General features: G+C 36.1%; 1 protein-coding gene across 2 annotated transcripts in view; it reads right to left on the bottom strand.

The window, feature by feature from the left end:
* Nucleotides 1-7,090: 7,090 nt before the first annotated feature.
* The window catches only part of LOC134542200 (uncharacterized), a 1,033,251-nt gene continuing 1,026,959 nt past the window's right edge, over nt 7,091-13,382 (bottom strand). For both annotated transcript variants that reach the window (XM_063386263.1, XM_063386264.1), the window contains exons 10-11: nt 11,153-11,296; nt 7,091-9,113 (exon numbers count right to left, since the gene is read on the bottom strand). In XM_063386263.1, the coding sequence (XP_063242333.1) occupies nt 8,950-9,113; nt 11,153-11,296 (308 nt within the window). In that variant the 3' untranslated portion in view covers nt 7,091-8,949. The remainder of the gene's footprint in view (nt 9,114-11,152; nt 11,297-13,382) is intronic.

The raw sequence follows: 13,382 nt of genomic DNA, 5'->3' as shown, positions 1-13,382 counted from the left end.
GTCAGGCTGAATGTTCTGGCATATTCCTCGAATTTGTTCAGAAATCTCACAGGATTTTCTGTCGCTTTGCCAGAGAAGGATGGCATTGCCTCCGACCAATGGCGTGCTGGATGGTGCATCAAGGCCGCAGGATCCAAGCTTGCCATACTAACTGGTGCATCCAGAGTCTGCCGGGTAGCTACAGGTGTGCTTGGGGCTACTTCCTGTCTTCTGGGCTCCTCGATGGGAATGTTGTTGTTGGTCGCTGGATTGGTGTTGTGGGCAGATCACAACTCTTGCAGTTGCCGTTCCAGCATCTGCACCTGGGTTTCCATTCTCTAGTGGTAACATTCTACACGTTGGTGGAGAACAGATGCATTGGCCTCTGCTGCCCTTGCTGCAGCTTGCTCGACCTCACTGCCGATGGCATCGAACCTTCTGTGCAGAGTAGCAGTCGTCTCTTCCACATGTTCAAGTCGGGCAGACAATCTCAAGGCTTCAGCCTTTAATACTGCACGACCATTCGCACACCGTTCCTGGAGTTCCTGTCGTTCCTTGGTTGCAGTTTCCAACAAGGCAGTAGTGCGAGACTCCAACCTGTTGACATTAGTCTGCACTTGGGTGACATGATCTGATAACCTTTCCAGTGTGACTTGTTGTTCCTGAAACTGGGTCTCCAATCTGTCTTCCAGAGTACTGAAGTCAGATCTCAGGCTTGTGTGTAGAGTATCCAATTTGGCATCCATACTGGTCTGTACAGTGTCAAATTTAGCATCCATGCTGATCTGTACAGTGTCAAATTTGGCTTCAATGTTGGCTTGTATGGTGTTCATGTTCAATGTTAGGTTCAGCATCATTTGATCCAATCGACTGAAAAGATCTGGTTGTGTGTACTGGCTTATGGTGGTGTTGCATACAGCAGCACACTGAGGAACTGATACTGCAGCATCTGTTGCTATCCGGTCCAAGGGTATGCTGACAAGACACTGGTGTAGGTAGGCTACTTGAATCAAGGATGGGGAGAACAGCTGATTGTGACAAGTTGCTAGAAGAGGGTGCCTGGGTAGGAGCCATGGGCCGCTCCAGCCCTTCACCTACCCTTGTCGGAGATGTGGTTAGGTAATCCATTACTCCCTCAGGTGAACACCTGTCTCCTGATGACGCAGTCAATGTGTCACTATCTGTGCTCCTCGACTCTCTTTCATTATCCTCCTCAACATTGGCTTCTGCCCTATTTCGCAGACTGTAGATAGACGTAGTTGGTCGTGACATGATGTATAAATATAGGAATCAAAAACACAAAACACTTTAAAACAAACTACAAACAATCTCGTCTTACACTCGATGGCCCCACAGTATGGTCGCCACTCTCTACTGCAGTAGAACCCCGATTATCCGTGTTAATGAAGGGGACGAGTGAGTCGGATAATCGAAAATCGCGGTTAGCCGAGTCATGCTTGCCTCAAAGGTCATTAGCCCACAGACAGGCATCTGTGGACATTCGTAGATTACATATATACACATGCTTTGTGTGCGTGTGCGTTGTTGACATAGAAGCGGACTGCTTAGTGGTGGGCAGCAGTGGTTTTTAAGTATTTCGTGTGCTGAGACTTGGGCACGCGAGTCGTTGTTGCACCGAGGTGTGTGACTAGCCACCCGCCAGTCCGAGGGCCCAAGACAGCTGATAGCTGCCAAGGTCACGCATTCTTTTCATCGCCCGTAAGCGACGCTGCCACACTTAGCTCATTGCTCTGTTGTCAGTAACACCATCGGGCTGGTTATTGTTTTACAGAACGACTGCCTTCAAAATTCTTTTCGAGATAAGATTTCTCATACCAGTGCATTGAGACTTGATTTGATGGTTTTGAAACGGTGTCTCTGTCTCGTATAATTCACGGTGTTTTTATCCCTCTTTATTTATATGAATTTTAAATGTTAGATTTTTTAATTTTAGCTTGCTGAACGTGGAATTAGTGCAAAAACGGCCTATTATGACTTAGTGTTGCAGATGGGTCGGAAATCTTATAACGACCACATCTCTATAACGACCCTTATCTCGGGAACCGTGAGGGGTCGTTATATCTATTCTCCGTTCACTCTTAGCTGAGTTTTGAAATAAACAAACACCGTCGTATCACTGCGCCGCGTCAGCAAGTGATAGGCTGAATTTATCTTGCGTGCCAAGCACTAGTTGCAACACACACACTTCCGTACAGTCGGTGCTCATAAAATAACGGAGAAGTAATATAACAGGAAAATGGTTCTTCTGTCAAGCCTAGTTTTTTTAAAAAATTTACGTCTGCTGTGATAAAATTACGCCACTTAATGCTACACCCTCCGACCTTTTCTGTTGAAACCATTCAAACAAACAAGTGTCCAAGCTGCTAAATGTGGATTCGTTAAGCAAACTGAAGGATTTTTCCGCGATTTTTTATGATGTCGCGCACTGTTGTGTTACCGACATTAAACTCAGTCGCAAGTTTGCAATCGTTTCTCCACTCTGAAATCTTTCTATAATTTTTGTTTTGCTGTCGATGGACAGTACCACTCGCTTTCTTTTCTGTTCATTTGATGACATGATGAAATGTTGCGCTCAACACTTCCGCACAACACAACGGTATAATCCGTCGGAATGCAGATCACTGTTACAATACATAAAATTATCACCACCTTCACGCTTCAACAACGTACATTAATGGAATGGACTGTCTCCATGCGCCGGGTAATCTCTGTGGCACGGCGCCGTGCTGCGCGCGGAAGTGTACAGTCCGGTCACAGAATAAACAATTGGTAACAGAAGCGACAAAATGTGGTTTTATCCTTGGTTAGTGCGTACCAGCAATCTGATGCTCTCGGGGCGTACACGAATGTAAATAAACAATGTTTTCCCATTGAAAGTAAGGGGCATATGATTTAATGAACAGTTTGTGCGGTAGTAAATACAATAATTCGTCGAAATTTCACAAATATGTTTGAATTCATAGTATTTGGAGTATTCATGCGTGATTCCAATCAACATTATTCTTTTGTATTGGAATAAATAAGCTAGTTCGTGCGCATTCTAGCCTTGTATTCCTTGATTCAGGGAATTGTGCAGTAAATGCCGAACAAATTTATTTCAGAAAGAATGCATAATTTTTGGTGTAACTCGTCGACATGTTATTAAATAATGATTGAAAGCCAGTAAGCGTCTTCTTGTCCGTCATCTCGTTTGCTGGAAAGAATGCGTGATATTTGTGTAACTCTGTGCTTACTGCCATGCAACGTGTCTCGATGCCTTTATTTATTTATTTTTTGCCACAATGCACCTAAGACTACAGCAATCAAAATGTAGAGTGATTTTTGTCTATAACTTAATATGCCACACTTAACATATGTGTGATTTATTTTCCTGTAGGCCTAATGTAATATTGTTGAGTGAATTTCTTTAAAGGCCCTGGCAGAATGAACAGTGCTGATGGCAATGCTGATTGCTGCTAGCTGCTGATTGGTGGCAGAATCAGCCAATGAATAGGGCAAATGCGATGCTGATGGCAGATCCCAAATTCACTAGGCACATCACGGCCGATGGCTGATGGACAGATCGCCGCATCAGCGGTAGAATCGGCAGTCATGTTGTAATTTCGTCTGTCAGTTGTTTTTTTGCAAACTTTGACGCTCGTGTTATCTGCTGTGATGAACAGCAATTCTCGCTGCCAAACACAGTCTATTAACAAATCAGTAATGACGTCCAGCTCCATACAAATTATTAAGAACAAACTTGTGAATATCCAGTACAGAACTCAGCAACAACTGACCAGAAAAGTAGTTTTCGCGGCAAAACGACGAATAATGAAGTGATTGTCGTCTTTTGTTCATATAAACATTAAGAACAGGAAAGGGTTTATTTATTCCTCCGTTTTAAACAAGGAATAATGTTAACACATTTAAGTTGCATTACGATTTATCTTATTCTGTAGGTTCCCAGTTGACAGCATATTTTAATGTAAACAAACGTCCACGTCTGCTGAAAATCATATGAAATTTGTTGCGCCCAAACCGAAACATAAACACAGTTTACTGCGCATGCGCGAACGCACAGTTTTCAAAATACATTACAATTGGTTGCTGGTGGTTGTCACGTGATGGCTGGTGTGCTGACCAGCCATGAAAAGATGAAGTTGGCCGAACTTGGCCAGCCATTAGCCATCAGCCACATTCGAATGCTGGTGGTGACGTAGTAGTGAAACAAATGGCCAATCAGAGTTCACCAGCCATCAGCATTGCCATCAGCACTGTTCATTCTGCCAGGGCCTTTAGTCGTTGCTTTTAATTGGCCCCTACATTATGTAGTTAACATGTATAAAATATGTATTTACATACTTATAATAAACTTTGTAAATGCACATCATATCTAGGTATTTCTAATGTAGGCCTAAATAGCTACCTACTTTTTTTGGCTTCTTAAATAAGTAGAATCTCATAACACAAATTAATTTAACATTTAAGTTTACTTAACCATTTTCTTATTGACACTAACTGAAGGAACTTTCTTGTCTGTAAATTTTAGCTCTTAATGGGAGGACAACAAATCATTATGTCATTTTGTCAGATCTTCTGTGTGTACACGTTTGTACAAAGATATTAGACGTCAATACAAAACCAAACAAAAATCCTTGCATAATCTTAATCAATGTACGCAAATGTGAAGCATACATAATTAAATCATTTACAATGCCAGAATTCACTCGCAATCACTAACTAATTCAGTACTTAATTCAAATCCGACTAAACTGCTATCCCAGCATTGGCTAAAACGCGCCCCGAAAAGATGGCGACCGAAAAGTAAACAAACGATGAGCGAGTACGCGGGTAAACCCACTTTGTCGCTTCTGTTACCAATTGTTTATTCTGTGGTCCGGTCATGCGGACGTGGAATCGCGCACCAGTGTATAATCTATTCACGTAACATAGAACACAAAAATATTATGTACATACGTATGTATGTACTAGTATTTTTTTAAAACTTTCTGTGTATATAAACATAACTGAGTCAAAGTACTTTGACCAACATACATTTTGCAAAGTATGTTAACATTTACATACATTTTGAATCATTGGTTATATGTAACTAAAAAATTGGACTTGATGGACATAAATCGCGGTTAATCCGCGAATCGGATGATCGAGTCGTGGATAATCGGGGTTCTACTGTTTGCAAACGTAAATATAAACAAACAATCTGGTCCTATGTTTCGGCACACCGAGGTTAGTATTTTTCAAGTCTTTTTCGCTTATCAGAACCATTTCAATATAGTACAGTTCAAAATTCTGGTCTACTTATCAATTGACTCATTAATTGATGTAGGTGCTTCAGCTGAGAATTCTAGTGGCTGTGTGGAAACTACGCGTGATTCGCAACATGACATGTAGTTGAAAATACAATTTTCATATCTTTATCATGCTCTGCATTGTTTTAAAGAATTTTGTTAAATTTTGTGTCCAAGCTTCATATTATAAGTGTATTTGCAACATGAGAATACATTAATTTGCTCATTAGCTAGGTTACATGTTACACATCACTGGCGAGTACTTACTTACATCTCCCCCCCTCTACACATAAGTTGAGTGTGTTTTGTAGTTCCAGTAAGACAATAAAAAATGAGTAATTTCATACATTTATGCATAATACCAGTGACATGTACAACATAAATAATAAAACAATAACAAAGTCTTAAAATTTTTATAACAATTTTGGTTCTAAATATTATTTTATATAGGCTACAAATTTAGTCTCACCACAAACCCTGAAGTTGATCAATGCAAATGTGCTTGGTGTACATGTGTTTTAATTTTTTATGAAAAGACTTAAGTTACACTCTAACATATTCGCCTTGACTAACCTTAATAGGTATACAGAAATTTCACTTTAAAAAAATTTACTTGGAGTATGAATAATTTAAACTTGTTAATTACCCTTATGTGAGGACAAGTAAACCCACTGTTATTGCAAGCAACTTGTTTCAAGGGTCTGTGTATCTGTGTGTATATATATATGTATGTATATTTATGTATGTATATATATATATGTATGTATATATATATAATTCTGCAATTAAAAATGTCCTTCATGGAAACAAGTGTGAACTTCCTTAAGTCTTAACACAGACATTTTAATGTTTTTGGCCTCAAAATTTTCATCAATTTTTTAAGTGTTTCTTTCAGATGTATAATGCAAGTGTTACTTGGTGATCTAAATCAATCTAGGTTGTAGAATTTTTTACTGACAAAATTCCATTTTAAAATTCTAACCACATGCTGAAAAAATTAACGGTACGCATAAATTAAAAAAAAACTGGTTGTATATTTCCTTCTGCGTTACCGTCGTGAACATTTTTCTTTTGACGTGACAACATCTAATAAATCGATGAACGCTGGCTGCGCACACGAAAAATTGTCCCACTACGGATGTATTTACGCATGCGTGGCATATCTCTGGTATGTTACGGTCGGTACAGAGAACTCTGCCGGCACGTGGCGGCGTACTGGTTCGAGGTTATTGTTGTGCACCGTGCCACGGGAGTATATTCGCAAGGAAATGGCGTTCTTACAAGTACGTATTATTTTAATTACTAGTGTAAATCAGTATATTTAAACAGTGTTGTATGAGTATTGTTTTAGCTGTGTAACTAAATATTTATTGCTGGTATGATACTTTTCACGCTTTAGTTTGACATTGGTTATTATTTGTCATGAGTTATTATTTGATAAACTAAATCACACACCGTATTATAGTTATGAGCCCACGAGCGTGTAAATATTTTGAGTCCAACAGAGAATATGCTAGTTAAAAGAAATTCAAACAAATATTGTGCATGGAATATTATTAATTTATACTATCTGAAACAGTTATTCTCAATATGGTCTTGTGGTCGTGTGGTTAGCATGGATGACTGGACATAAATATGTAGCAAGGCCAACAATCTCTGTGTTCACAGCACACAAAAATAACTTATTATTTGAGCATTGATGTAACCAGCAGTCCCACATAACTATGCAGGATCAGAGGTTGAAATAAGACAATTTAAACCACAATAAAGTATTTGAAATAAGATAAATAACTATTAACATCCTGATTTTACCAAGGTTTATTGATAAATATATTACATAACAGTAGCAAGCAAACTACTACCTATATTTACTATCAACACAAAATACAGCTGCATGTCTAAAGTAAACATTCTTCCAGTGTAACAACAAAACAATCACATTTATTTCCACTTACAAAAACGTTTAATAATAATAGTTATGATAGGCACACACCAGCACTGGTCAATGATGCATGTTCAAAGTGCATCCACCATAACCATAAAGTTTAGTACCTACATCGACTGGCAAGTTATGATATAAGCTTACAAAGCATAGTACAGGAGGATAAGTAATTCATTATCATGTAAACTAACATGATTTTTAGAACAGGTTAACTGCAGAAAATAGTTGAACAATATTATAACTGTGTATATTTTTCTACCTACTTCAGTTAAATTACAATTTTAAGCCCCCTTTCTATAGAAAGTCTTCTATACTATAGCATTTTATGCTAATTATATCACAGATTGCTTAGTTAAACACTTTCTCCATAGTGATTTGTTAGTATAAATTTAACAAATTTAACTTCAGAATATGCTTCAAAAATGACCAACTTGATGTGTTTGAAAAAAAAATTAACTTATGGTTACTTAACAGTACTTAAAAAATAAAATTTATTTCCTAGTCACATCAGTCGTACTAATTAATGTGTTTCCAAACTAAGTGAACATATTAGAATTAATGATTACAATACAATTTACAAATATGATAATTATCATGCAATATTTTTTTAAAACTTAGCAGTGCTGTTGGTTCAACAATTTTATTTTAAAGAACATTTGGATCAATTTTTTCTGAACAAATTGAAACCTATGTAGAATACTCAAAAATGAAATAAACATTGTGTTTATTGCACATACCCTACAGCAGTTACTACATTCATTCCACAATCATCAAAAATGTTCATCTGTATCAAATATGTATATAATTTCAGAATCATCGGATGTTATCAAAAATATCTACATTGTATACATATAATAAGGCAAAACTGGCCAAGGCACGGAGTCCTGGTCTCAAAATACCACCTATGATTTAAACTTTGATACATTCATCAATGTATCCCACAAATATTTAGCACGGATGAAATATTAAAATCATGGTAATTTTATAACTATACATCTACAGTAAAAAGCCAAATTTATAAACATTTATAAAAAAATACATAGTACAAATATTCACACCTTCAAAATTTAAATTTTAAGACATCTTACAAACTAAGCTAAATATCATGAAAAAGGCTTATTTAAATATTTATACACTGGAACAAAAAAATCCACATATATCATAAGTAAATATGGCAACAAACATAAATTCATTTTTTTTGGTGCTCAACACACAAACCGACACTAAGCAGGCAGTTGCCAGTACAACCACTCTCAGCTAACACACAGTTCTGATGCAACACCACTTAACGTTTCTTCCATCCATGTCCATTACTGGAGATTCATGCTTTCGATTAACAAAGTATTTTTCCATTATCTGCACTTGTCTGTAAAATTCATGAAGACATTCTAGACGGTAGGGTCTCTGGTATACAGAATTATTCACACCAATTTCTTAATTAAATTTGGTAAATTCACTTTCCAAGTACAGTACATATTTAAGCAATACCACACAACCTTCTCAGCATTACCGATAATGCACTTATAAACAAAATGTATCATAAAATAGAGTATGAACATTTTCACATTCTAATTTGTCTGTAGTAAATGCCCTGCCTTAAGAAAAAAAAAACATTTCAAGGATTGTTTCTGTAGGATTGTACAGTATTATGTTATGACACACACTACATCTCTCGCACATGATACTAGAGTTTTGGCGACGGTTCACGGAACAACATTATCACTTGGTCACCTTTTGGCGGACCGTGAGGCTGACGTTACCATCCGGCAACCTCTTCATGAGACTCCACGCTTCGATGCGGGACATTGCGGTCACGTCTGTGCCGTTGACGTTCAACAGTTCGTCGCCCGCCACCAGTGTACCGTTCTTCTCCGCGCATCCTCCTGTCAACATCGAAACAATCATATGAGAAGAATCTTCTCAACTGCAAGTCACACACAAACATTTTTGACAAACTGATCTGGAACCTCAAGTCCACAACTTTGATGCATCATGCCATCGAGCCAAGGGTCAAGTGTTCTTCGTTATAATATTCTGTAAATGTCATTAAGGGTAGGTTTTTCTGGATGAATAAATGTCTAACAGAATGCACACCTCTGTTTTCCATTTCATCCCTTGTGGCCCTCGCATTAGACACGAGAGGTTACAATGTGACTTACAACTACTATTTTACAAAAAAGCTTTTTCGAAAATCTCTCTTGCAATGTCATGTAACATTGATAAACTTTCCCAGGTGACTAGTTTAATATTATTTTCAAAACGTGTGGAAAAAGTTTTTTTTTCCAAGGTAAAAACAAAATTTTTTCCTAATGTGAACTGCTCATGTGACTAAAATGCATTTTCCTTAAGTATCACATATGTTCTTTATATGATTCATGAAATGGGAAATTTTTGATTTAATACAACTTCTTGGAAATACACCACTGCAGTTTTGCAGTGTTTGTCATAGAAAAAAAATTCAAGAATGTAAATTAAAAAATAAATAATGAAAGCATAAACACACAGAAAAAAAGCCTAAACAGTTATTATGGACAACACAACGATTACAGCACAGACAAACACATTCAAACTTAAATATCAGTCAGGGCAAGAATTCCAAGGAAGGAATTTAGTCATGAAAAAATTAATAACAGCACAGATGAACACAGTGGGCTAAAATGACAAGACAGTTTCAACAATAATGCAGGCAGACAAAACCTGGACAATGTAGCAAATATACAAACAGAACGACGAAGATAAACAGATGTATGCCAAATATTAGAAACCACTAGAAAACTGAGACAACATAGCATGTTAGTCATTTACACACAAGCAACCTTAACACTAGATAAATGAAAATTCAAAACTCAAGCTCTATCAACAATCACTCACATAACCTTTATTTATTTTAAGAAATATCAGAATCTATATTTTTTCTGTTGGTAGAAACAAAAAGCTTAGTATGGTATTTCCTCTTCTGTAACAACCTGATAAAAACAGTGGCAGAAATCTAAAATTTTGGTCTGTAATTTGGGAATGAAATCTCAATAACATACTGCCAACCTAACTACTCAACTAATTTAGCATATATAATTCAACCTGTGACACAAAAACAAAATCTTGAAGATTCACATTTTATGTAAATAGAGCTTTGTGATCACACACAGCATTAATTAATACATATTTGAATGTACGTACCGAAATATTTAAAAATAAAAAACTATTTCAGTGTTGAGTTATGTTTATGTTACAGTGGAATTTAATTCAGAGAAAAACTTTAAAATAAATAGAAATTATTTGAAAAGGTTTCATTCATACATTATTAATTAAACTGTAAATCTAAAGTAACAAATATTGATGCAGCTTTTCTTCAAAACAAAATTGAATGTGCACATTTTTAATTTAGATACTATAACATAATACAGCAAAAAATAATCACATTTATGTTGGAATTTTTTTAAACTATTTGAAAGTCAGGTGAACAGCATACCTATTCATTTCTCCTGCTAGCTAATGCAGCTAGGACATCTGGTAAAAAAATATGCAGTATAACTAAAATACAACACAACTGTTTTCCCATAAAACATAAAAATGTATGCTCAGAATGCTTTGCAGCCAGGGGCGTAGCCACCAGGGGAGGGGGGGGGGGTTAGGGGTTCTAACACCCCCCCCCCCCTTTAGCACCAAATCTTTAATTAATTTCTTATTCATCACTCAAACAAATTTCATATTAAAATTAATAAAAATTTTACCATTACAATATTTAAATTTAAGTACCGAAAACTGCTAAAATAGCACTATTTTACACCGTAAAATCCTAATTTTCCCGGGACCCCTCACTTTAATACCGGAGGGGGGGGGGGGGGAGGCGGCATGCTTCTTAACACCCCCCATACACAAATCCTGGCTACGCCACTGTTTGCAGCATGCCCAGACTACAAACCTGTGAATATCTTCTTGATGGTGAGGGCCCGGTCGCCCACGGGAGAGTCCTTGCCGCCCTCCAGGCTGAAGCCCAGCCCAGCCCCGTCCTTCAGCAACGTCACAACGACCGGCGGTCCTCGGGACACCTCCGGGATCACATCCTCTGGAACCAGTCAACAATGAATACATGAGAGGTGAAGTCTTCAAACATCCATTTTCATGCGTTATGTGCAGGCCCGTTCAAATATCAGTTTATAAGTTTGAATAAAAATTGAATACAAATAAAATATTTTCAAATACAAATGTCAAATTCAAATATCAAGAGTGGTGATTTTAAATATATTATTTTTTTTAAAGTGAAACTTTTTTATAGCTGGTGGGGTTAAGTTGAGCTACGTCTTCATCACAGGGTAGCAACAGAAATGAGCATAGGTAACGGAGGTAACTTATATTGCTCAATGACATGGGGTTTGAAAACAAGATTAGGAATGGGACATGGGTTCGGGGGGAGAGGAAAAATTAATAATTAGAGAGCATCACAGATTTTTCATTGTCATTTTTGTTACAAATACAAACATTTGTTGAGTAGTTTATTATTTAATTTCATAGTACAAGTGAAATATTGAACAGACACTAGGGATGGGCAAATCAAATCAACAAATATGTACCATCAAATCCTTAGTATTCGAAGGATTCGATATTCGAGGAAAAAGATTTTTAGAAAAATATTAGAGGCAATAAAGTAAAAAAAAAAAATCAACAATGATTACCTTTGAAGTTTACTATGTCAATTTATTTCTTCATGCCCAAGATATTTTACTTTTAACATGTAATTATATAAGTAAAATTACAATATGTATTGATTCTGGATGCTTAGTTTTGGAAACAAACATTTAAAGGGTAGAATGTTTCAACAACATACTTAATATTTTTTCATTTATTATTCGTTATTTTATTTTTGATCCTTGAAACCTAGATTTGAATTGGAGGGGTATATTCGAGGTAGTCTCTGGGAATCTAATTCGAGATTCGGGTTTGTGAGAATTGGGATTTGACGCATCACCAATAGACGCCTCTTTACATCTGGTAACACAGATGGCAATAGCAGTGCTGTCTGCAGCGCTCTTAGTGAGCTGATGTAGAACTACAGAGAAAACACATTCGCAACAGTTACTGCTTGCATGCTAACGAACTTTGTGCGTATATAGATTTACTATAGTTAACGTGCAAACTGAATTCATATATTTCACAGTTTATTTTGTGATTCACCAACATTTCAGTTAGAATGCTAATTTAAATGGTTATATGTTATTTGTTGTGTATACATATTTTATTTTCAGCAATGTGAAAAAAGTTCTTGAATGGATACGGATCAAAATACGATTTCCTGTTTAGGTGGTTAGACTATGCATTAGTAGGTAACTTTAATAGAAACGTCTTCTAACTTCTTTTGTTTCAGATTACATTTTAAATCTTCTGTATTTGAAACAATGCTTTCTAAAAACATGCAAACTTGATTATTGTGCATAGACGTATACAATTTACTGTTTAAATCACATTTATTATAACTTTTATTGTTATCGGGAGAATATTTATCCATTCAATGATGTACTTAACACGTCTTTTTGATTAATATAAAATATAATAAAAAAACATATTCATGTCAAAATCTTGTTAAAGAAAGAAAAAAAACATAATGTGGATTTTCAGATTTAGCATTGCAACAGCCGCCTTGAAACAGTGGTACTGAAGCAACCACTTCGAAAAGGAAAGAAACCCCAGTGAAATTATAAATTACCTCTACAAAAGATACAAAGCTTAGTTTATGTTTGCTATTATATTTGTTTTATGATGGAATAAGCGGCTTTGAATAATGTTATAACGCATGGATTCAATTACAAACAGAATAGGTAAAAGATCATACAAAATACTGCACTTTCCACATACACAAATAATTTGGGCATACATTACAAGGGAAAAAAATTTATTTGCATACATCCTGATCGACTAGTAAAACACTGTGACCAAAACTTGCAAAAATAGACCATAATTCCGAATGAAATTTTGAATCAATTCTTGCATTTAAAATAAACTCACCAAAGGCCCATTACGTGAACAAATATATGATGATACTTAGAAAACAATGAACATCCAAACATAAGTATCCCAAAAGAAATCATACTTAATAATTAACATAACTATCAAAATTAATTAAACAATTTTAAGGTTTAGAATGTTATGATACTAAC

Source organism: Bacillus rossius (assembly GCF_032445375.1).
Source record: "Bacillus rossius redtenbacheri isolate Brsri chromosome 4 unlocalized genomic scaffold, Brsri_v3 Brsri_v3_scf4_2, whole genome shotgun sequence".
Taxonomy (NCBI): Eukaryota; Metazoa; Arthropoda; class Insecta; order Phasmatodea; family Bacillidae; genus Bacillus; species Bacillus rossius.
The sequence above is the reverse complement of the archived record's forward strand: the minus strand, read 5'-3'. Positions and strand labels throughout refer to the sequence as shown.